General features: G+C 39.9%; 1 protein-coding gene across 1 annotated transcript; it reads right to left on the bottom strand.

Moving 5' to 3' along the window:
* Positions 1–13,393: 13,393 nt before the first annotated feature.
* LOC132242157 (olfactory receptor 52H1) lies at positions 13,394–14,433 on the bottom strand. The gene has a single exon (XM_059711072.1). The coding sequence runs from the start codon at positions 14,417–14,419 to the stop codon at positions 13,472–13,474; it is 948 nt and encodes a 315-aa protein (XP_059567055.1). The 5' UTR covers positions 14,420–14,433; the 3' UTR covers positions 13,394–13,471.
* Positions 14,434–24,427: the final 9,994 nt, after the last annotated feature.

The raw sequence follows: 24,427 nt of genomic DNA on the forward strand, positions 1-24,427 counted from the left end.
CTTGCATCAGCTGCAGGATTGACTAAGACCTCTGAGTTTCCCCAGGCTTTTATCTCTGGTCCAAGTGAATAGCCTCACTTGGAGGGGGCACAGATTTCGACATCTAAACAAACTGAGGTTGGGAGAGGGCGTGGAGAAGGTATGGGGAAAGGGGTGGGAGAGAAGGGTTGCGACAGACTGATGCCTTCAGATAGGGGGTGAAAATGAGTTTCTCACTACAAACAGGGTCTTTCTCATCCATCCCCATGCTGAGATCTGCCCTTGTCCTGCTGGGTCACCTTGTCCAAACAGATTAAGGGAAACCTGATGCATTCTGTGGGGGCCTTGGAATGGGTCCCTTTCAGTATGGATTATGGTATTTCCCTCATCCTTAAGGGAGGAAATATTCTAAGAGGAAATGCAACCCTACCTGCTTCATCTTGAGGACAGAGCCATTAACTTAACCACGTGCCCTTGGATGAGGGCCAAGCTATATATCTAGGGGGCTGGCTTCAGCAACACTGTACTGGTCTATTCTGTTATGTGCCCTGTCTCACCCCTAGAAATGTGTCTCCTCCATGGTTATAGGCTCTTAACCATTTTTTCTCACCCCACTATTCAAACGCAGTCCCCTATCCAAACTCCTGATGCCAGCAGCCATCAGTGTCTGTCCTTCAGGAAAGTTCCCTCCTAGTTCTAACCAGCCACAGAAGCCTGTTGAATCTTCAGTCCCCTGGCCTCCCACCTGGGCTTCCTACAGAAAAGGAAGAGTTTGGGTCCTGAGTCCTGGATAAGAAGTCACAGTTCAGTGTCTCTGATGCTGCTATGCCTCTTAAGTACTTCTCACACCTACTCAAATACCAAAGTGGATGTCAGATTTTTCCATTGAGGAATTTTTTCTTTGTAGCTCCACTGTCTATATCCTTTATTACTTTCCAACTTCTCACTGCAGCCCCAACTTCAGATATTAAGGCCCTCGCTTACTCATCCCATGCTTTAGGGTCCCTTGCCCAGCATGCAATACCTGGTAGGAAAAGGCATATGAAACCTACACTTCTAGGGAAAGGGTTAGAAGCTTAGGTGAATGTATGACTCCAGGGAGACATGCCCTGTGCTTTGCTGGGAAATAATTGATGAGATATTATACCTAATCTTGCTTTACAGATTTGCACCCTCTGATTTCCTGCCCAAGACCAGGGATTCATTTTCCAATTCCTCCGGCCTGGTCTGGCTATAACCTCGGGGTCTGGAAGAACCACATAGATCATGGAAATAAGAAATGAGTTGGAAAACCTAAGCTGCATGAAATTGGACTCCTATCTAGATTCAGTGTCTAGGTGGGCGCTACTAGATCTTAAGGATAGGGGGGATGGAGGGAAGGATGGTAGAAGAACAGATAGAACATGAATCATAAAAACTGGTGCTGGGGTCATCATCCTATTATTTGGAAGCTGAAACTAGCTAGTGGTACTAGTTGGGAAAGCAGGAGAAGGGTCAGTGTCTGAGCTAAGTGGGGAAATAGCTCAAGGAGGCAGCCATGGTATTGCCCACTGCCTTCCCTTCCAGAACCTACAGCTCTCCCCTATTTAGGTATTAACCATTCAGGTTAGAAACCAGATCAGTTTCTAGAGCTTTGTTCTATTTTATTCACATTTCCCCAGCCCCTTCTGTCTTCATCCCTTCAGCAAACATGGAGTCCCTGCTTGGTGTCACACAATACTTTCTCTCAGCTGCCCGTGTCCTTTGACATCCCTTCCCCCAGCTTTGATGTACCATAGCTCTGTGCACCTGAGTCACAGCCTAAATGGTGTGGCTCAGTGATTGAGTGCCGACCTATGAATCAGGAGATCACAGTTCAATTCCCAGTCAGGGTACATGCCCAGGTTGCAGGCTCGAACCCCTGTGTGGGCCATGCACGAGGAAGCTGATCAATGATTCTCTATCATCATTGATGTTTCTTTCTCTCTCTTTCTCCATTTCTCTCTGAAATCAATAAAAAAAAATATTTTTTAAAAAAACTTACTTCCTCCATTGACCAGTATAGATATCCATGTCCTGACTCAACTTGGTGGCTCTTTTCATTCTGTCTTTTGTCCATGGGAAAACTATTGTATTATGCAGAACTCAGTCTTGGAAAGTTCTGATCCCACTGAGGGTACAGCAGAGCATCCAGTTTAGGCTGCAATAGAAGCAACTGGGTTCAGTTCAGATGCCACAGTAACAGTGCAGTTGGTGGTCAGGTTAAAATGGTGGAGGCAGGAGGACCTTACTTATCTGAGTTTAAGTGGGTGCAAAACAGCCTAGAAGAGGCTTTTCATGCTCCACCTAAAGACCACAGTTATGTCCTTGAACTTCATGAGATATAGCATCTGCTATTTTAACCTGGTCCTGGGCACTGAGGAACCTGGGGCAGGTGAACAGAGAATAGCGTCTCTGGCCCTGAGTGATGCTATCAAGCTTCTGTGTGTGCTCGAGCTTTCTCTGCGGCACTGCTTCTGGGCCCTCTCACATCCCCACACTTCAGCTCTTGCAGAGTAGGGTCAGGTAATAAGCCAGGCTAGACTTTTCTACGTGGAAGTCTTGTTTGTTTAGAAACCAGAGCTTCCTTCTGAAGGATGAGGCTTCACCGAGTCATGGGGCCACTCTCACAATGGGAGCCCTTATGGGCTCCTTTGAAGCTTGAGAACATTCTGTCAGGACCACAGGGCAGGCCCAGCCTTTACAAAAGAAGGAGGATATGTCAAATCCCTAAGAGTCTGAGAACTTGTCTCCCAAAACCACAGGGCAAGCACAACTGTACCCAGGCAGGGGCCTGGTAAGAAAGTTCTGTACTCAGGATGAGGGCCCTATTAGCACACTTCCTCTTGGCGAAATTCCAGGAACAACTCCCCTGTTTCCTCCATGTTCACAGCCCCCACTTCTGCTCCTTCCATTTCCTCCCATAGGCTAAATGGCAGGGAGGAGAAAGAATCCAGGACACATTTCCCACCTTCCAGCCTCAGCCTCTGTTCTGTGTTCAGTTCTCTACGGGCGCAGCTGCACCTTTCTCATTGTCCACCTGCCTGCTTTGCTCTCCTTGCCTGCCCAGCCCTCACCTCATCACCAAGCTCAATAAGGCCCAGCTTCCTCTGTAGGTCAGGAGTTCACAAAGGACACATTGAGGGAGAAGTAAGGTAGGCTCTCTGATCTCCCTGAGCGCCCAGGCACAGGGCTGTCTCTGAGCTGTGTCTTGGAGTCCTGAAGCTTCTCCTTGATGGTGGTGTACTTCAAAGGTGTCACACTATCATGTGCCCGTGTCTATGATCAGGAAACTGATATACAGAACAGATAGGGTCACATAGGATTAGGACCAAAGAGCTCCTGGATCTCAGTCCAGGACTAGTACCTCTCCTGGAATTTTTGCCTGAGTCCTCAATCAACAACAATTTTCTTCTTGACAGGAGAAGCTGCCTTTACAGCTCACACAGATTTGGCAGCTCTGCTTGGCCTTGAGTTTCCACTCCCACTTCGAGACTCCATTCATACTTCTTCTCCCTGGCATGAGCTTTTGGGGCCAATGGTGGTATACAGACCTGAATGAACCAGCCATAGACTGTGACTTGTCTCCCACCATCTGCTACCTCCTCTCCCTGGGGTTACAAGCCAGAGTTCATCACCTCCTTCTTCTTTTTCCATTGATCCTTCTCAGGGGGCCTCTGGCTCCTCAGATACATTCTACTCAGAATGGATCACATATTGTATCCTGCCTAAGGGACCTGAGGGACAAGATATTCGCTCCAGGAAAGAGAAGAACATCAAAGAACATGTTAAATGCATCAGGAAGCATTATGGGGGAAAAAGAAGGCATGGGGGAGGGAGGAAGGTCAAGAAATAAACTATGGGAGGCCAGTGTAGCTCAATGGTTGAGTATCCACCTATGAACCAAGCTGTCACTGTTTGATTCCCAGTCAGGGCACATGCCAGCAATCAATGATTCTCTCTCATCATTGATGTTTCTATCTCTATGTCCCTCTCCCTTCCTCTCTGAAATCAATAAAAGTATATTTTTTTAAAAAAAAGAAATAAACTCAGACAACAGTCTGGATTTGTTATATTATTTGGGATGAATAGATTAGTCACTTCGAACTTTGATTTAAACAGAATATGTGGTCCCCACCCTGATTTTGGAGGAGGAGGTAGGTGTGAGAGGGAAATGTAGTTCAAGGTTATATTTTTCTTGTTTCTGTTTATTCTCACTTAAGCACAGTGGTTAAGATCCAGAGCAGGTTCTGAAGGCTGATTATTTCTGCTATACATAAACTGTGTGACTTTGGACAAGAAACTTAGTTTCTCTATGCCTCAATTTCCTTATCTCTAAATTCAGGATAATAATAAATATGCCTACTTTACAGGAATATTGTAAGGATAAATAAAATAAAGTATGTAAAGCAATTCCATAGGGCACAATAATGCCTGGAACACAGGAAATGCCTAAATCGTATTGTGTTAAATTGTATTGTTATTATTATCCTTAGCACTTCGATTACTCCTGAAACCCAGTCCTTTTCCACTGAATTCTTAATTCATAATCTGATAAAAAAAATCTTTTATTATATCTTTAAAAAATAAGATGAGTTGGAGACTAGACTAAGGTTATTTGAAAGCAGAATGATCTTGAGTTTGGAAAAAAAAAAATGGCTAAAAGGCAGGCTGAAAGATTCAGGTTTGATCAGATTAGACCAAAGAAAAAACTTCCTTTACCAAAGACACAAGAAAAGTAGGTTGGGTACAACACTGTATCTAAATAAAATGGGGAATTTGGAAACATTGTCTTCTATTCCCTGTTCCCAGTGCCCAACCTCACCAGTCCATGTTATTCTGATCCAGGAATGGTGCGTCTGAGGAAGGGAGTGGTGACACCTTAGCCCCAGTTCTCAAACTTAACAGCCACCTTAATCCTCCACTACACAGTCTCCTTTGCACCCCAAAGTTGTTCTCCAAAAAGTAAGTCTGTTCAACTCATTTCCATCAGAACAATGAGGCTTCCTGGAGCATCTCTTCAAGCATGGTCACTTTTAGAAGGACCTTCAGTGTTTGGCTCAATATGGAATAAATTCAGGTATGAAATGGGGGGAGACATTTTCTGGAGCCCCAAACATTGTCTAGAATGTGACTGATCTTGGCTGATGAATTCCTTCTGATGTGACAGGAGCCTTTCACCTCAATGCTGTGAAGATAGGATTGAAGATGAAGAATGGGCATCCAGCCTCTACCTGACCAAGGCTGCTTCAGTCTCTGCCACTCCAGCTCGTCCATTCAGCAGTCAGTGCACCAGGGACCTAGAAAACCCAAAGATGCTCCTGTGATCAGCTGGGAGAGAGCAGGTGCAGGTGAGAAGGATTGATGGGTCTCTTCTCTGAGTCCCTCAGGAGGGCATGGACACTGAGCCCATGGCAGAATGGAGGACCTATTAATGGCAGGTGTGAACTGTAAATGAGAAATTAGTTGAGGTCTGTGGTCATCTCTGCTGATTTTACTGGTCCCAGGATATATATACCTGACACACTCGGGACCTGGGGAAAGGTAGAGACTGAACAGAGAGGTCTCTGCAGAGCCACTGAAGTGACAGCAGCAAATTCAGATGGAGATGTGTTTCACTCTAAGGACAAACCCAATTGAAATGGATAGTCATTATGATTTCGTATTGTTTCTGCCTCCTTAGCCTTATAAAGAAACAAAGCAGCTCAGTGGAAAGAGCCTGGGCTATTGAATCCAGTAGACCTGGGTTTGAATAAGGCTCCTGTACTACGTAGCCTCGCGCAAGTACCTTAATTCTTCTACCTTTAGTTTTTTTTTCCCTTTGTATGATGAGGAGTAGTGTATCTTCCCAAAAAGGTGCTTGTGATGTTTAGAGTAAAGCACCTAGCAGGGCACCTTGAGCTCAGGAGAATGAATACAACATTATTCAAAGTAGTGTAACTGGGAAAGAGTCAGCTTGATGATAAACTCTGCTTTTCTGACATACTTGCTGGACAAACATGGGGCAAGTATTGAATCCTAATAACAGACATAGTTTCACAATATCATTCTTTCCAAAAAAAATGTACTCTTTTTTACTGAAAGCAGGAGAATATCCGGCCCATGAGTCGTATAAAGCCAGTGAAATCATTTGGTTTGGTCCTGCCAAGGGATTAGGGGTGTGTTAATTAAATGTTTGACCAAATATAGCAGGCTAATTTCTAAGTTGATAATTTTGTAATTATCCAAATGGCCCCTTATAATATCCAAATGGCCCTTATCAGAAAAAAGTTTCCCCACCCCTGACTTAGAAGGGCATAATAGAATGTAATAATGGCAAATGTTTCACAGTATGTCACCCATAATTTATATTTGAATAAAATCAAGGGGGTTACACTACCATAGAATGAATTCACAATTTACAAAAACAAAACAAAACAAAAAAACGTGTTATGCAATACCAGACACTCCAAGAGTTGTATCTGAATGCCCCAAGACACCTCGATCCCAGTAGCTCCCCCCTCCCCAGGATCCCACTCTATCTCCCTATTCCCATAAGCCACACCTGTGTAGAGCGGAGTTATCCTGGCTACTCCCACACCTGGCCCTGCTGATGTGGCACCCCAGTCCTTTTAGCTTGCCTATAATTTGTCATCTGTCCTCACGGGTAAAAACGCTTAGAATGCTATTGTAATCATGTGTGTTTAATACTCTTGAGTAGTCTAAGCCCTTCTCATGTTGGCCTTTTCCTTGAGGAGTGTATGTGTATACAGTATCATCTAGAGTGTGTGAAAGTAGTTACTGAGATATGGCCCAGAGACCACAAACAACAAGCCCACTGTGCAAATGTGACGATTTATTCCTGAGGGTATTGAGTAAGGAACCCAACCTGCACTACTTTCTGTGGGGGGACCTGCCCTAAGCAGGCTGCCCATTTTCTAAAAACAACTTTGCACATTTAGGAACAAGTTAATGATAAGGAAGTCCAACTCACAGGACAAATAAGTAAATAAAGCTGGCAAAGTATTTTTATTGCAGCTTGATGAATGCACTGGTATTAGTAGCCTGATAGTTATTTTATCATATGTGTGATTTCAGAGTGACAGTGATGTGAAGGAAGAGTTATACTTTCAACACTTTTGCTGACAAACCCAACTGACACTGAACTGTATATAAAACTATGAAGGATACAATATCAACCCAATGTAGTTTAGAGTTTAAGTTTGGTGTAAAAGTATGTTCTAATGGAACAGTGATAGGTACAGGTAAACCTGCAGTAGCTACCAAGATTATAAGGAACTTACATCAGAATGTAAACCAAAAATCTTGCAATGAAATATGTCTGCTAAATTGAATAATATGTTTAGTGCTACAGAAAGAATGTGGAATTATAAAAATTAATGTGTTAAATTCAAGATTATTCTCTTTACTGCCAAATGAAGAATTATGGTTATTATGGGGAAAAGCTCTATTGAGATATTTAAATGATGGGATGTACTTTTAATGTTTCTGAAAAATAATAAACCTTTTGACCCCACTTTTTAAGGGTGTAAATTGGATAGACATACTCTCTTATTTGACTATATTTGGTATTCTTAATACTTTCATGCAAATGCTTTTCAATAGTGGAAACATTTTAGAGGTACATATAGAAGTTGGAAGTTTGGAAAATCAGAGTTTCTTCATAATATTTTGACATAATTCATAAAATAACAATAGTTTTTAATAAAATAAGTGATGAGCTATATATTATGCATCTGCAATATATATATATATAAATTTAATAAAATGTTTTGAATTTTATTTTCCATCAAAACAAAATTCACACAAAGATTTTTAAATATTTAGATTCTATTTCTTTCATTGAAAGATCATTTGGCCCTGGCCAGATGGCTCAGTTGGTTGGAGCATGGTCCCATACACCAAAAGGTGGCAGGTTTGATTCTTGGTCAGGGCACATACTTAAGTTGCAGGTTTGATTCTTGGTCAGGGAGCATACAGGAAACAACTGATCTCTCTCTTTCTCTCTCTCTCTCCCTCTCTCTCTCTAAAAAAAAGACAAAACAAATAAACAAAAAACCCCACATATCTTTGGATGAGGATTCAAAAGAAAGATATTTGAATTTAACTGTAAAAATATAAGATAGATTGTTGGAAGTGGCTACTAATAAGCATTGAACATGACTAATAAAAACATAGCTTTGCTTGCCTAATTTTTTAAATTGTCTAAAGTTTTACATATGTCTCCTTTTTCCCCAATTGACGCCCCCCCACCCATTCCCACTGTTTGCCTAATTTTAAATAAAAGATAAAAATAAATGTTCTTAAAATGATGAAGTTATTTTAGAATTATTTCTGCCATTTCTATTAATAGAGCTTTGTGAAACAGATTTGTCTAGTATTTATACTAGGAAAGCAACACCTAACCAAACAAACATACAGAAATGATTCAATTATAAATTAATGCCTACAAGTAGCATTGTCATGAATCCAAACTGTTAGATAAATTAACAAGAAAGATGCAAGTTTATTTGATACATTAAAAATGTCTAAATGTGATATACATGGTATTGCTTTAAAAAGTATGAGATTTTTACTATCCACTTACAATTTCTGTTTAATTAAAAAATGACAAAATGTCATGATATAACTTGAGTTCTCTACATTAATCATCTACATGCACACTTTCAAGAAACATTATGTACCATTTTTGTAAGTCTTTCATTTTTTCTGTGTTTATTTGGGTTATAGTTTTGTAATATATTTTATGCCTTTTGAATATAGTAATAGAAATAAGATTGTATGTGCTACCGTTATTTTTAAATTTTATTTTTCTAGTTATTTATTTCATTGTATTTTGTGAAAGTATTAATCTATAGTTTTTGTGAATTAAAAAAGTGGTTCTTCTTCATTGATAGTTTGAGAAAAACTTATCTAAAGGCCTTTCCCTACATATTTACACATATATGTACATCCACATTTGTTATCCAATGGTTGCCTTCTGCAGAAAAAAATAAGCTTGTGTGATTATACTGTGAATCTTCCTTCACTCTCTCTTCTGCATGTCCTCCAAAGTTAAGACTTGGAAATAAAATAGTGAAAAGCATAAATAAATAAATAAATAAATAAATAAATAAATAAATAAATAGCCAATCTGAATATACAGTCATATCACATTCTTGAATTAAATACTACCAGAAATAAAGCTCTTATTTCTATATCCATTTGCCTGCCTCCTATGCCTATGTTACAATTAGTTTGCAACAGGAAGTAGAGAATGTGTGATTAATTATTAGCTTTCAAGTGCCAACAATAGCATCAAGCTATGAGACAGTTCACAGACCTTATCTACTGATATTTTGGTCAGTTCCCTACATCCACTGAATTCTAGATTTTAGCTCCCACATTTTTCACTGCCCAAGTCATACAACTCCCTGAACAATGCCGTCATCACTAGAGATGGTTTCCCCCATCAACCTGGACTTGCAGATCTTTGAAACACATGGTTTCTCTCCCAGTCTCAGGCAATCCCCTCTGGTGGCAGGTTCTGTTCCTCTTATTCTTGGAGCTCAGAGTTTTTGTGCTATTCTAGATAATTACAGAAATGAACTCCTCCAGTAAGCTTCCCTTGACTCCAAGAAATGGTTGATTAGGCTTCAATTGTGCTTCCCTAATACTCTACTCCAGTCATTGCAAATGTAAAATAATCTGAATAAATCTACATGTGAATTTCCTCCTTGGGCTAAACTATAAACCTCTTGATTGTTTGCAGCATGTGTACTTGCTTTACATCTCTACTTCCAGTTGTATGCATTTTCTTTTATATAAGAGGTGCTTTGTGAATGCTCCTGGACTACAATTATGACATAAATTACTTGTAAATTTATTTCAATAATATAAGCTCAAAAATGGCAAAACAAGCCATTAAAAACCTCCAACTGCCTCTTTTCTTCTAAGGCAAGTGTTATAAATCTGTTTTGTTACTCATTTTAAATACCCCTCCATTATTCTCTGAACACAATAACTATATCTAATTGTCGTTGGCATATGACATTAGCATATATGTAATAACTGGTCTAGGTACAAAGTGCAAGTATCTGGCCAAGATGGGGCAAATGAGGTGTCAGAGTGAGTGTGGCTAAAGATCTAAAGAATGGTTAGATGTGGGACATCTAGAAGAGAGGGTATGAGGAACCTATTCATGATCCCTACTTCTTATAGAATAGAGTTAGTTCTAAATTATTGGGATGGGAAGATAAGTCAATTATCTTATTGGTAGGGTCTTACTAGCTTATATCTAATATAAGAGATGTGGAATTCACGACAAGGAAAATATATAGGATGAGGCAATTTTTGTGTGAGAAAATTACCTGCTGATTTTTGTATAATTATTCTTTTTGAATCTGAACCAAAACATGTAATTTCATTCATGGTCTAACAATGGGACAGAATTTTGCAACCAGTCACACCAGAAAGAGCCATTGCAAGCTATGGTAGTAAATTTAAACTTGAAGGAAGAACACTAATCTGTTTTCTTCTCCCATACATAGTAAAGGGGAGGGAGCACTTTATTTTATTTTATTAGTTTTTTCAGTTACATTTGACACTCAATGTTAATTTTAGGTGTACAGCATAGTGATTAGATGTATACAACTTACACTGATCACCTTGATAAGTCTAGTGGCTACTATACATAGTTATTGTAATATTATGGACTTCATTCAGTGTGTTGTGGAGTAGGAGAGTTTTAAATGGTAATGAGGGCTCAGATATAAACGTGATGTGTCCTAGATGAGAAAGACAGTGGTAATTAGTAAATACACTAACATAACAACTAACATTAGAATAGCATTTTAAAATCTGCAGAGCATATTCATCTATAGTGTTTTTTTTTATCCTAGTATTGATTCCCTGAGGTAGGAGAGCAGGTAATGAAATTTATAAGGAAGATCATATATAAAAACTGAGATATAGAGTTACCAGCATAGAGTCCACAAAGCCAGATAAATAAATGAACTCTCCTGGGCAGGGTAGAAAAATAATAACAGATAACTGGGCCAAAGACAGGGGGTGGAGGAGGAAATGGAGACAGTGCAAGAGACAATCCCTTCCTTTGTTGTTTTTCTAGGTATAAGCTTTGATGGAAGCCACTGGTGCGTGTCGGTGAATAATCAAGGGTTTGAGTTCCTACCAGAATGAAAGATGTATGTACTTTTAAATTATCTTGGTCCAGACTCTATTTATTTATTATTCCTTCAGTAAACTTTAAAAATATCAGCTGTTGGCGAATTCACATTCTCAGCAAAATGGAAATAACCACAAGAGAATAAAAGATAATCTCTTTGGATATTTGTGAGCATTTTTAGCAAGTTGGCACAGAATGCAGAATCCTTGGTTAGTCAAATGTGACTTAACTTAAGACAACTAGAGTTCACAAAAACAATAAAAAACAGGCTCTGGTATTTTTTGTCTTCCTGTAGAGTCTGATTTCACAAGAGTGAAGCTGCATTCAATGCACTGGGAATATCACTGAAGGACTATCACTGCGCTGGGGGGTAAGAGATTCTTGCCAGAAGCCAATTCCAGCATGTCAGCAAGGGCTGAATCATCTGGGAATGGCTGATGGCATTTCCCAAAACCTGAAAGGGGTGCATAAATTGATATCTTGCTGCCAGGCAGCTCAGGGCATTTTAATCTACATGTTATTGCCTCCTACTGACCAAACACCTGAACAGCTGGAGGCATTTCCTCAAATCTGACAATGGACTCTGTGTAGGAAACCTGACCCTTTGAAGTGTATGTCTCCACCTCACCTTCGGACAAATTGTGTTAATAAAAAGCATGGGGTCCTGAGATGAGGAGATCTTAGCTCCTTTTAGCTAAGCTCCTCTGACTCCCAAATGCCTTTGAAAATTATATTTTGTCTCTGGACTCTCTTACTTAAGTTACACACAGCCTTTCTCCAGATTGCTGAGCCCTTCTTGATGCCGGAACAAGAACCCTGGCATTAATGGCATCCCGAACTGAGACTTCCCGAACCCTTGCAGCACCAACAGATTCTATTCTGTCTAACTCCACATGGATGACTTCTTACTGTGTGCCTTGGAAAAGCCATTCTCACCTTATTCTGTGGTCTTCAGTTTCCTCTTCCAAGAATGAGATTTGGCTGATTCCAATCCCACAGGATCTGGCCCTGCTCCTCTTCACCCCTCATCTCATATTCCCATCTCACACTGCGCCAGACACACCAGCCTCTTCTGTCCTTCACCACTTTACATAGCTTTATTTCTTATTGGTTATATTACTATTTTAAACAATGAATGTATTTATTTTCCTGCTCATGTGTTACTCTTCCCAGAATATAAGCTCCATAGAAGCAGGGCAGATCCTCTTTCATTATTATTGACCTCATATTCTGAATCCTTAGAGTAATGTTTGGAACATAGTAGCTACTCAATAAATAATTTCCAGATGATATATATTTTTTTTTAATTTATTGGCAGTACTCTATATCTTTTTTTATCATAGCATATAGTATTTGCTCACTTCTAATGCTTGTGACATTTGGATGCATCTGACCGTGAATGTTATTTTATTATAGTGTTGCCTTCCTCATCCCCTTCCTCATTGCAGAAGTGTGTCTTGTAATTGACTTTGTCTTACAATCCAGAAAGTACATTCTATAGATAAGAACTCCACTAGTTCTCTGGACAATGGAGTGCATTTTTAACTTCAGTGTTCAAATGAACTACCTTGAAGTCTCATCTATGTATAATGAGGAAGGGGGCTGAGGTTTTTTTAAGCGCCCACAATGACAAATCCAGTTCTCTGCCTAGATCTCCAACTATTTTATGTCCAACTAGGGAGCTCATTTTCTCAATGTGTCTTGGAGCCTGGAAGCTACTCTCCTCTCCCAGTACCAGTGCCAATACCCCTGGCATTGATAAATATACTACTCCTCTCCTTTCCATTAAACACTGCTGATAGAAATCATAGCTTATAGCAAATTGTACTGAAAATGTTTTGTGTGCAGGGGGATGGGACACTTAAAGGGATTTACAATGAAGCATAACATGGAAACTAATTCGAATAAAATATTATTATAAATATCCTAAATCCATCTACTAATCCCTAAATAAGAAATTTCTGATTGATATTTTTACTTTTAGTCTCTATTCTTCAGTGTGTCTGTCTCATTTAACACATTTTCTTTCTCCAAAACTGTAAGTCTCAATTTTCAATTTTTTTTTTCATTTGGAATAACTCAGCTCTGTATTTTCATCTCCTTTTTCCTGATCATATCTAGTAAAATTTCCACAAGCAAACAACTCATCAAGTAATTTTTCTACATAGAATCATCTCTTCTATAGAGGTCATACCATTTTCTTGGTATGCAAAAGTGCCTGCAGACAGTTCTTACTTTCAATAGTGTTTGCTTTTATAAGTCTTGCTACAATAATACACTATACACTTATCCCTACTTTTCTATTGTGCATTATTCTATACCTTTGGTAGAAAACAAAAGTATGACCTTATCTCTGATCTGTTTGGTCTTCACTCCATAGACAATGGGGTTGAGTGCAGGTGGAATAACTATATAAAGGTTGGCAAACATGATGTGGAAAGTACGTGAAACATTATGTCCAAAGCGATGAGCGAGGATGGAGAAAAAGGCAGGTGTATAAAACATGAGGATGACACAGACATGGGAACCACAGGTACCAAGTGCCTTCTGCCGGGCAGCTCTGGAAGGGAGGCGAAAAACAGCACAGAGAATAAGAGCGTAAGAAATGGCAATGAGAATCACATCTGAGATGACTGTCATGATGGGAACACAAAAGCCATACCAGATGTTGATGGAGATATCAGCACAGGCCAGCCGGGCCACACCTATGTGTTCACAGTATGTGTGGGGTATGATGCGTGTCTGACAGAAAGGCAGGCGTGTGAGCAAGAATACAACTGGCAAGATGATACAGAAGCTTCGAAAAGAGATGCTCACAGAAATCTTGAGGATCATCTTTGGGGTCAAGATAGTGGTGTATCTTAAGGGAGAACAGATGGCCACATAGCGATCAAATGCCATGGTCATCAGGATGGCTGAATCAAGGACAAAGCTATAGTGGAGGAAGAACATTTGTGTGAGGCACCCTGGGAATGTAATTTCTCGAGCCCCAAGCCAAAAGATACTGAGTGTTTTAGGAACACCAGCTGTGGACAAGATGAGGTCAGTCATAGCCAGCATGGAGAGAAAGAAGAACATGGGTTGGTGAAGGCTACGCTCCACAGCGATGAGGTAGAGAAGGATGCAGTTTCCCACCACAGCCACAATATAGATGATACAGAAGGGAATCCCAATCCACACATGGGATTGCTCCAGGCCTGGAATCCCCACCAGGATGAAGGGCCCTGGGTTGTAACTGCTCAGGTTGAAAGTGATCATGACAGGTCAAGATGTCCCGGATCCTGAGGACAGAGGGTGGTAGAAGATAGTTAAGGGTCACTTGGGTCACTCTCACCTGCAACCATTCATCATTATCAATTCCTAAAGATAAACTGATCATATAATTTATCATCCCAAATAGGAATGTTTGACGTGAATAAAGGTTTATATCATAATAATGGCAGGTAAACCACGATTGTCTTAGATGTATTTGGAATGTATGATTGTTCTACATAAAGAGAATATCTTCTCTTTTTTCCTGCTGATTTAAACATAGTTTGCATGACTTTATGGACATTATTGGTTAAGATCTGCTTGTCTGTCATTGTGGAATATCAATCTCTGCCTCAGGACAATTACTCATAACTACCTGGTGACTGTGGCTCTTAGGTTTGTAAGGTCAACAACCCTTATTGCCATTCAAAAACCTAAGTCAGCTTAAGAAACACTAGCTGAGTTCCAACAGTATGCTGGATAACTCAGGGTTGTTGTTTTTTCCAGTTGTTTAAAAAACATTTATTTGGAATGTGGCATTTTTTAACAAAATAAAATAAAAAGTCATTCTCAGAAACAAATCTCTTTATAAAGTTAGTAAATTGGTGATTATATATACTTAAGAAGTCACAAGTAAACATTTTGTTGTTTTTGTTTTTTGCCTTTTTTAATTTTATTGTTTAAAGTATTATAAGTAGTAGTACATATTCTTTTTGCCCCATTGACCTCCCACCAACCTCCCCTACCCCCCCCCCCGCACATGCCCTCACAACCCCTGCCCCAGTGTCTTGTGTCCATTGGTTATGCTGATATGCATGCATACAAGTCTTTTGGTTAATCTCTTACCCCCCCCCTTCAACCCTCTTCTACCTTCCCACTGTAGTTTGACAGTCTGTTCGATGCTTCTTTGCCTCTGTGTCTATATTTGTTCACTGTATCTATATGGCATTTATCTTTCACTGACTCGCTTATAACTCAGTTTTAAATTAAAACATTTTCTATAGCTGAGGTTGGCGAGCTCTTGCTCTTACTCATGCAAAATAATAAAAATTAAAAATTGTTTTTCAGAACCCTATATGCTATACAGCTGTATAACAATCTAATCTTTTGGACTTAATGGCACTTGTAGTCAAGATTGCTGTCCAAAAGAAGGATTGTTTCCTTGTCAACACATATTCTTGAAATAGACGATAGACTCCCAGTACACATGCTTTCTCAGATACAGGTACATACTTAATACTTACAACCCCAAATATACTCTGAACTATATTTACATTCTCTCATACATTTTACCATCATATGTTTACCTTACATTATCTTACACAAACATAAACAACCCTTCCTCTCTCTCTCTCCCTCTCTCTCTCATACACACACACTATACATGCATGCACACATACACACACACATGCACACACCAGACACATATGCACTGCGCGCACACACACACACACACCAATGAAATCACACCAAACACATATGCACTGCACACACACAACAATGAAATAGTAATCAAAATATTCTATGATTGGATTTTGGATTTTGGCACTTCTATGTAACAACTGCCCAAAACCTTTACTTGAAAAATTTCACTTTTAAAGACTAGTCCCCAATACCTGCTTCCTTCTCAAATACATAGAACATTATTAATAATCTTCAGATAACAAACTGTACAGCAAGGCCAGGGGTTCCCAAGATCAGAACCAAGAGGAAGCTTATGATGGCCATATGCCTCAGATTCCAAATCTGACAATGACATAACTCATCTTCAACCTTATCTCTACCCCTATTTTGAATCTCATTCTTAGGTCCAGCTCACCATACTTTCCATCTCCCAGACCAATACTTAATTTCTCCGGTCCTCTGCTTTGCCAAATGAGGAACAGGTTGCTCTTTTCTTTTCTTTATGACTGTCCCTTATCTATAAATACAAACACATTTCTTACAGCAACTCAAAACCTTCCTCTACTGTGTCTTCATAATTCAGAGGTTTTAGGTTCTGGGAACACAGCTCAGAGTTCAGGCAGTGGGGCCAGGCAGTCCAGTCTCAGTCTGCTGAGTATATGTGTTCTCCAATTTAGCTTCATGTTGGCTCTCTTGTCCATTTGGGTTCCTGCACTCATCTATTGCCAACAGCAAAGATCTGATTGGGTTGTTGAAACCTCTCTTCTGTGCTCCTTATTTACTTCAACAGCATATGGCATCAGCCCCCTAAAATTATATACTTTGAATCATAGCTCTTCCAGCTTGTCTGAGGTCATCCTTCTTTTATACACATGTGAAGAAATCTTTTCTAGCTTTTATATTTTGATGCACTCAGATGCAATAGATGTTTATACAGTCATTCAAAAGTACATACAAACATACATGGGCACACGTAAAGAAAGATAATCTGAAGTTTATCATTCTACAACAAATTCACAACGTGGGGCAATCTACATGACAGTCTGATTTTGCAATAAGTCAATAACATTAAAAAGAGATGGGGCTTAAATGAGGAAAATGCAATTCTTGACTGGATTCTGATTAAATAAGCCAGGTATAAAAGAAAAATAGTGTATAATTGAGTAAATTTAAATATGAAGTAGGTATTAGATGATATGAAGTAATTAGTATTATTTTTATTAAATGTGATTATGTTATTATGATATACACACACATACACAATTGCCCACAGTATCTTAATAAAATATTGGCAAAGAGTATGTGTTCTGGAGCCAGAAAAGTAGGCACTTTAATACCAGTTCCATAATTGACTGGCTGTGTGAACTTGGAACTTGGGCAAGCTTACTTGAACTATATGATCCTTGGGCTCCTCATTTTCAAAAAGGGCCCAATATTTCTAATTTTTGCTGTTATTATTAAGATGAAATAAGACACTCTCCAAAACCACATTTTAGTGGAGTACCTGGCACATAATAAGCATATAATTTTTACTTATTTTTATTAGATTATATTTTATATCATCAGTATTATTACTAGAAGTTAAACCACAGAGTGAAAAAAAGAATCAAAATATACAGATGCATAAAAACTAAGGGCACCCCTGAGCACACACAAACCCACAGACTTAATTCCACTCTTAAATTAGGGCTACGGGTCCTTGTCAGATGTTTGATAGAGAAATTGCCTGACAACTTACAATGGCAAGTCTTAACCCAACTATATAATGTCCATTTATTCTAATCTTTTGAGTCCCATTGATGGAGCATATACAAGTACTGGAGAGCATGCCCTTGGCTTATAGTTGGGAGTTGCTCAAGAAAGAAAGCTATAGTACTTAGTTCCTGGCTCCTAGAAAGTGAAACACAGAGTTTTTCATTCCCTCCCCATTTCTCTCCAAATCTGAGTCCAAACAACATCTCTTGGAACAGCCAGGACTTACCTAATCTCCAATAGAGCCAAATAGAGAGAAGAAAGATTGTGCTGACCAGCATACAGAGGATCTACAAGAGGGGCAGAGCCACCAAACAAAGAAATAAATGAAGAGGAGAGGAAGGGACTGATGGGCAGGTGATTCCCTGCTCATTTATTTTTTCTGGTAACTGCTCAACATGGGGAAGAGGTAGATAGTGAGGGCCTGAGGGACCCTGACTCTCAAGGGAACAGTATAAAGAAGCTTATGTTAATCCTGCCCATGATTGTGCACTAACGTTGCCTCAGGGCACATTTTTGGTGTTGCATTTGCGTGTGAGATGATGTGCCTGTGGGTGTGCAGCTGTGTGTGCATGTGTGCCTATCACATCACTAGGTTTTGAGTCCATGCTCCCACTTACTAGATAAAAGATTTTGGACAAGTTTTCTATAAAAATGTGATCATCTAATTCCTACCCATTAAGGTTATATAAGGATTGACAAATGAAATAGGACAGAACGTGCGAAAATCAATAACACAGTGCACCCATTAAAATTATTAAATGTCCCACTTCAAGATAGCCTAATATTGTTTTTCAGAGTGATGCCCCAGGCACTACACTAATAAGCTCTACAGTGGAGTCTTGTACTGTTTATGTTTCCCTAGCAGACCAGCATATATGTGGATGTAAGCATAAAGGATATGCAGCTCAGCCTCCAGCCCACACTTAGGATTTAATGAGGAAACTGGTATAAATGTGTTTTTGATCAATACTGAGGTGACCTCTGGTGGAAAAATATAGAATTTATGTATTCTAAATTCCAGGTCAAGATAAAAGCAAATAAATAAGCAACCTTCATAGCAAGAGTTCATCGTTTCTGAGAACATTTAATATAGTACACAAATCTAAAGCTCTATATGAAATCACTTCTATAATTCTCTTAACAACCCTATGAAATAGGTAAAACATTTACACAGTTTTAAAGATGTAGAAACTGAGGCAGAGAGATATTAAGTAGCTTACCAAAGGTCACACAATAAGAAAATGGTAGAGCTGAGGATCCAATGTAAGGAGTCCTGTGCATATAACCAAACCTCTCTATAAAGTATGTGGCATGTGGCATGTACACGATATATTGATAGCAAGTGATATAAAATTAAGTCACATAAAGGAAACATAGAAAACTGACTATATGTGACAAATTAGCATAATAAAATCAAGCACATCACTTAGGTTACAATTATAGATTGTTTGAACTTCCTAACACTGAAGTCTTATATATGTTGCTCACCTGGGAAAGATCTAAAACAGACAGACAAGTGTACTTCAGACAATTTAAAATATAAAGGTGGGATATAAAACAAACTTGTAGACACAGACAATAGAATGGTTATTACTGGAATGAAGGGGGTGGGGAATAGTAAAGGGTAAAGGAGGCCAAATATATGATGATAGAAGATTACTTGACTTTGAGTGGTGGGACATAGTACAATATACAGATCATGTATCATAGAGATGTACACTTGAAAATTATATCATCTGATTAACTAATATCACCCCAATAAATTTAATAAAAATAAATAAATATAAAGGAAGAAGCCCAGCAAAGTAAAAATCAGAAAAGGGAAAATTAAACTTAAAAAATATCAAGTGAAGCAAAAGATACTTTGTACTATTAAAAGAAACACACCTAATGAACATGCTGTCATATTCAGATGTCTCTCCTTGGCACTCTGCTTTTAAATATATAAGTATATAAAATAAATTTTCCTCTTTTTAAACATATTTTCAGACACATGTAAAAAAGTGAATTTAGACCACCAACTTACACCATACACAAAAATAAACTCAAACTGGACAAAGGACTTAAATGTAAGACGGGAAACCATAAAAATATTAGAGGAATCCACAGGCAGCAAAATCTCAGACATATGCCTTCACTGACACAGCTCCTAGGACTGTGATGGCGAACCTATGACACACATGTGAGAGGTGACACACGAACTCATATTTTTGGTTGTTTTTTTGTTGTTAAATGGCATTTAAATATATAAAATAAATATCAAAAATATAAGTCTTTGTTTTAAAATGGTTGAAGATATCAAAAAATTTCTATATGTGACACGGCACCAGAGTTAAGTTAGGATTTTTCAAAGTGCTGACACGCCAAGCTCAAAAGGTTCGCCATCACTGTCCTAGGACAATGGAAACTAAAAAGAAAATAAACAAATGAGACTACATCAAAATAAAAAGCTTCTGCACAGCAAAAGAAACCATCAACAAAACAACAAGAAAACTCACTGCATGGGAGAACATATTTACCAATGATATCTCCGATAAGGTTTTAATCTCCAATATTTATAGGGAACTCATACAACTTATAAAAGGAAGACAAACAACCCAATAAAAAAATGGGCAATGGACCTAAATATATACTTTTCGAAAGAGGACATAAGGAAGGCCAAGAGACATATGAAAACATGCTCAAAGTCACTAATCATCCGAGAGATACAAATCAAAATGACAATGAGGTACCATCTCACACCTGTCAGATGGCTATCATCAATAAATCAACAAATGACAAGTGCTGGAGAGGATGCGGAGAAAAAGGAACACTCGTGCACTGCTGGTGGAAATGCAGATTGGTGCAGCCACTGTGGAGAACAGTATGGAGTTTCTTCAAACAAGTAAAAATGGAACTTCCATTCGACCCAGTGATCTCACTTTTAGGAATATATCCCAAGAAACAAGAAACACCAATCAGAAGGGATATATGCACCCCTATGTTCATAGCAGCACAATTTACAATAGCTAAGATTTGGAATCAGCCTTAGTTCCCATCAGCAGATGAGTGGATTAAAAAACTTTGGCACATCTATGCAATGGAATACTATGTTGATGTAAAAAGGAAGAAACTCCTATCATTTGCAACAGCATGGATGGAGCTGGAGGGCATTATACTAAGTGAAATAAGTCAGTCAGAGAAAGATAAATATCACATTATCTCACTCATTTGTGGATTATAATGAGCAACATAAACTGATGAACAAAAACAGATTTAGAGACAGAGAAGCATTGATCAGATGCTCAAACCTCAGAGGGAAAGTAGGGGAGGGGAGGGGTAAGGGGAAGAGATCAACCAAAGGACTTGTATGCATTCATAATATATATATATTATGCAAAGTAGGCAGGGACCTCATAATGATCATGACCAACTCAGAAGGAGGGCCCAGAGCCTGAGAGAACAACAGACAGGGCAGCCCACACCTGGCCCTAGCGGCCTGTGGCGCAGCCGCTGGGCCCAGGTGCCAGCCTAGAGCCGGAAAGAACAACACACATAGTGGCCCACGCCTGGCCCCAGAGCCGGAGAGAACAGCATGCAGGTGGCCGGAGCAGAGACACAAACCCTCAGGAGGGCCTGGCCCCCAACAGCCCCACGGCCACAGTGTCAGTCCTGCCTCTGCTTGGGACCTATAGAGGAAACACCTTTCTGACTACTCGTTGGCTAAGCTTGCAGTACAACACTTGCTTGGGTAATAAGAATCCAAGAAGGTGATCTAGGGTTTTTCCACCTCACTCCTGGAGGAAAAACCAAAGGTCCACTGCTGGAGGGGCTAAGAAATGTCATATTCTGCCCTAGCTGGTTTTGCTCAGTGGATAGAGCCTCAGCCTGTGGACCGCAGGGTCCAGATTTGATTCTGATCAAGGGCATGTACCTAGGTTGCTGGCTTCTCCCTGACTGGTGCCCAGGTCAGGGCTCATGCAGGAGGCAACCAATTGAAGTGTGCCTCTCACATTGATGTTTCCCTCTGTCTTTCCCTCTCTCTTCCACACTCTCTAAAAATCAATGGAAACATATCCTTAGGTGAGGATAAAAAAAAAAAAAGGAAGAAAGAAATGTTATATCTTATGAAAGAGACATCTTGAAAATGCCTAAAGAAAGTTGTCATTTTTTCATGCTGAAGTGACTGGAGCCCGTGTTGATGAAAACACCTTGGCAGTTGCAGAGGTCAGCAGTGGCAGCAGCAGTGGGGTGATGGGGGCGGCGTTTTCCCCTGATCAGCTGGTCACCTCCTGCAGAGGGAGGCCAGACTGTGGCTTAGGCCCATTCCCCATGGGGAGAAGGCCTAAGCCATCAGTAGGACATCCCCTAAGGGTTCCTGGACTGTGAGAGGGGGTAGCCTGGGCTGAGGGACCCCCTCACACCCAGTGCATGAATTTCATGCACTGGGCCTCTAGTATAAGCATAAGCAATGGATGCAGGCAACAGGGTGTGAGGGTGAAGGTGATGGCAGGACTGAGGGGATGGGGGGGACATTGGGGGAATAAGGACAAATTTGCAATACCTTAATCAATAAAAAAATATATATTTTCCACAGACCTCCTTCTAATTCTCTTGATTCTTTGAAAACACATATCTAGCTATAGCAAATTTAACAACCTGTCACTCACTTATCCAAAACCTTTTCTTCAAGTAGCACAACATCCTGGATGATGTTATTTTGTTACTGAAAGTCAGCCACCCAATTCCAAGGCCATATCTTGAAGATACTGTAATCCAAAATTAGCTAACCTTATGCTCACACAGTTAGACATTTTACTTTGTATATATCCAATTGTATTATTCCATTATTCCTCATTTATTCTTCAACAACCTCGAGCTCTCTAGGAAAGTGAATTTTCCACTATTCATTCATTGCCCAGGTGCCTTTGCATTCCTCTTTATCTAAGTTAAAGATAATTCATCATTTCAACCATCCCTTTAAATAGAGGCCTGGTGGATGAAATTCATGCTGGGGGGGGGGGGGGGGGCCTGTGGGGGGAGGGTTTTCTTCAGCCCAGCCTGCACCCTCTCCAATCCAGGACCCCTCAGGGGATGTCCGACTGCCGGTTTAGTCCCGATCCTGGGAATCAGGCCTAAAACGGCAGTCGGACATCCCTCTCACAATCTGTGACTGCTGGCTCCTAACTGCTCACCTGCCTGCCTACTTGATTACCCCTAACTGGCCCCCTTGCCAACCTGATCACCCCTAACCACCTCTGCTTGCTGACCTGATCTCCCCTAACTGCCCCCCCCAAGGGCTTGGTTGCCCCCAACTACTCCACCCTGATGGCCTGATTGCTCCTCACTGCCCCCCTTGCTGGCCTGGTCACCCCACACAGCCTGCTGTTCAGTTGTTTGGTTGCCCCTCATGGCCCCTCTGCCTGCCTGGTAGATGCCAAATGCCCCCCTGCTGGCCTGGTAGCCCCTCACAGCCCCCCCTCCCACCCACCGGCCTGGTCACCCCACACAGCCTGCTGCTCAGTCATTTGGTCGTCCCTTGCTAACCCCCATCGGCCTTGTCACCCCTCTCAGCCTGTTTGGTGATCCATTTGATTGTTTCAGCCCCTGACTCTTTATATATATAAAAATCTTTATATATATATAAAAATCTTTATATATATATAAAAATCTATATATATATATATATAGATAGATTGTTTTACTTGCTCTAGCAACTTTCTACAATATATGTGAAATAAAACTCAGTTCCTAAATTAATCAACCTAATGTCCCACAGCTTATTAGTGGAAGAGCACCCTGGTTATTAAGTATTCAACTTGGTTTTAAACATTACCATGAGCAGCTCCTGCTTCATTAACATCTACATGGATTGAGCACATCAATCACTATCTCTTGGCACCTAATATTTTCCCATGATGTTCCAAGCTCCTGTGTAAATCAACATCTCATGGGTTTTCTCTCCTACCAAACATCCTAGGGAATTTGGCTCCAATCTTTTCTTGGGGAGTGAAGTGCCGAAAAGACACGTGAACTGGAGAAACACATACTCCATTTTAATCTGGTCTCTTCTACTAATTAGCTGTGGGACATTGGGACATATCTCATAATTTTATAAATTTCTTTAAGTCCCTGAAGGAATTTTCTTTTATGACATTTTTCAAAATCAACTTGAATAAATATACCTATGTGTGTATATGTGTGTGTAAGTATAAGTTTGCATCTACATACCTTTCCCAGAATGAGTACTCTCCGTTTAATTCCACTGGGACAAGTTATTACCTCTATATCTTGATTTGGGTTCTGTACAGTAGCTGCCTTAATTTATAATGTGTGCTTCTCCAAGAAAAGTTCCTTTATTATCGTAGGTGAATCTATTCCTCATCAAAGTTTGAAACTGATTTTAAAAGTAAGGGAAATAAAAGGGCATGGCATGGTATATAGGATGTGATCCTCAAATCTATCTTTTCAGCACAAGGACAAACTCTGAACACCAAAAGGCTGTCCCTAATAGGAGTGGCTGTCCCTAGACATGGCTCTCTCTGCTGGACAGATCTTTGGAACTCATATTTTTTCTTTTTCTGACCTATTCCCAATAAAGGGCCTTAAAACAGTTCCAGCCTCCATGTAAAATGTTCTGTAACACAAGACTGGGACTGGAGTAGACTTGATAGCAAAGTTTGGGAACTTGACAAATGAGCTTCAGTGGAATCATTTTCTGTTCCTCTCAAGGGCACACATCCATCGCACGGGACACTGACACAGCTTATACTTTTCTGAGATCATGAGAGCAAACATTTATTATATTGTGCAGAACACTTAAATAGGTGCTTTACATTGGTTGACAGTTTCTCACAAAGATCTTTAAGAGTTAGG

The sequence above is a fragment of the Myotis daubentonii genome, chromosome 9, assembly GCF_963259705.1.
Source record: "Myotis daubentonii chromosome 9, mMyoDau2.1, whole genome shotgun sequence".
Lineage (NCBI taxonomy): Eukaryota > Metazoa > Chordata > Mammalia > Chiroptera > Vespertilionidae > Myotis > Myotis daubentonii.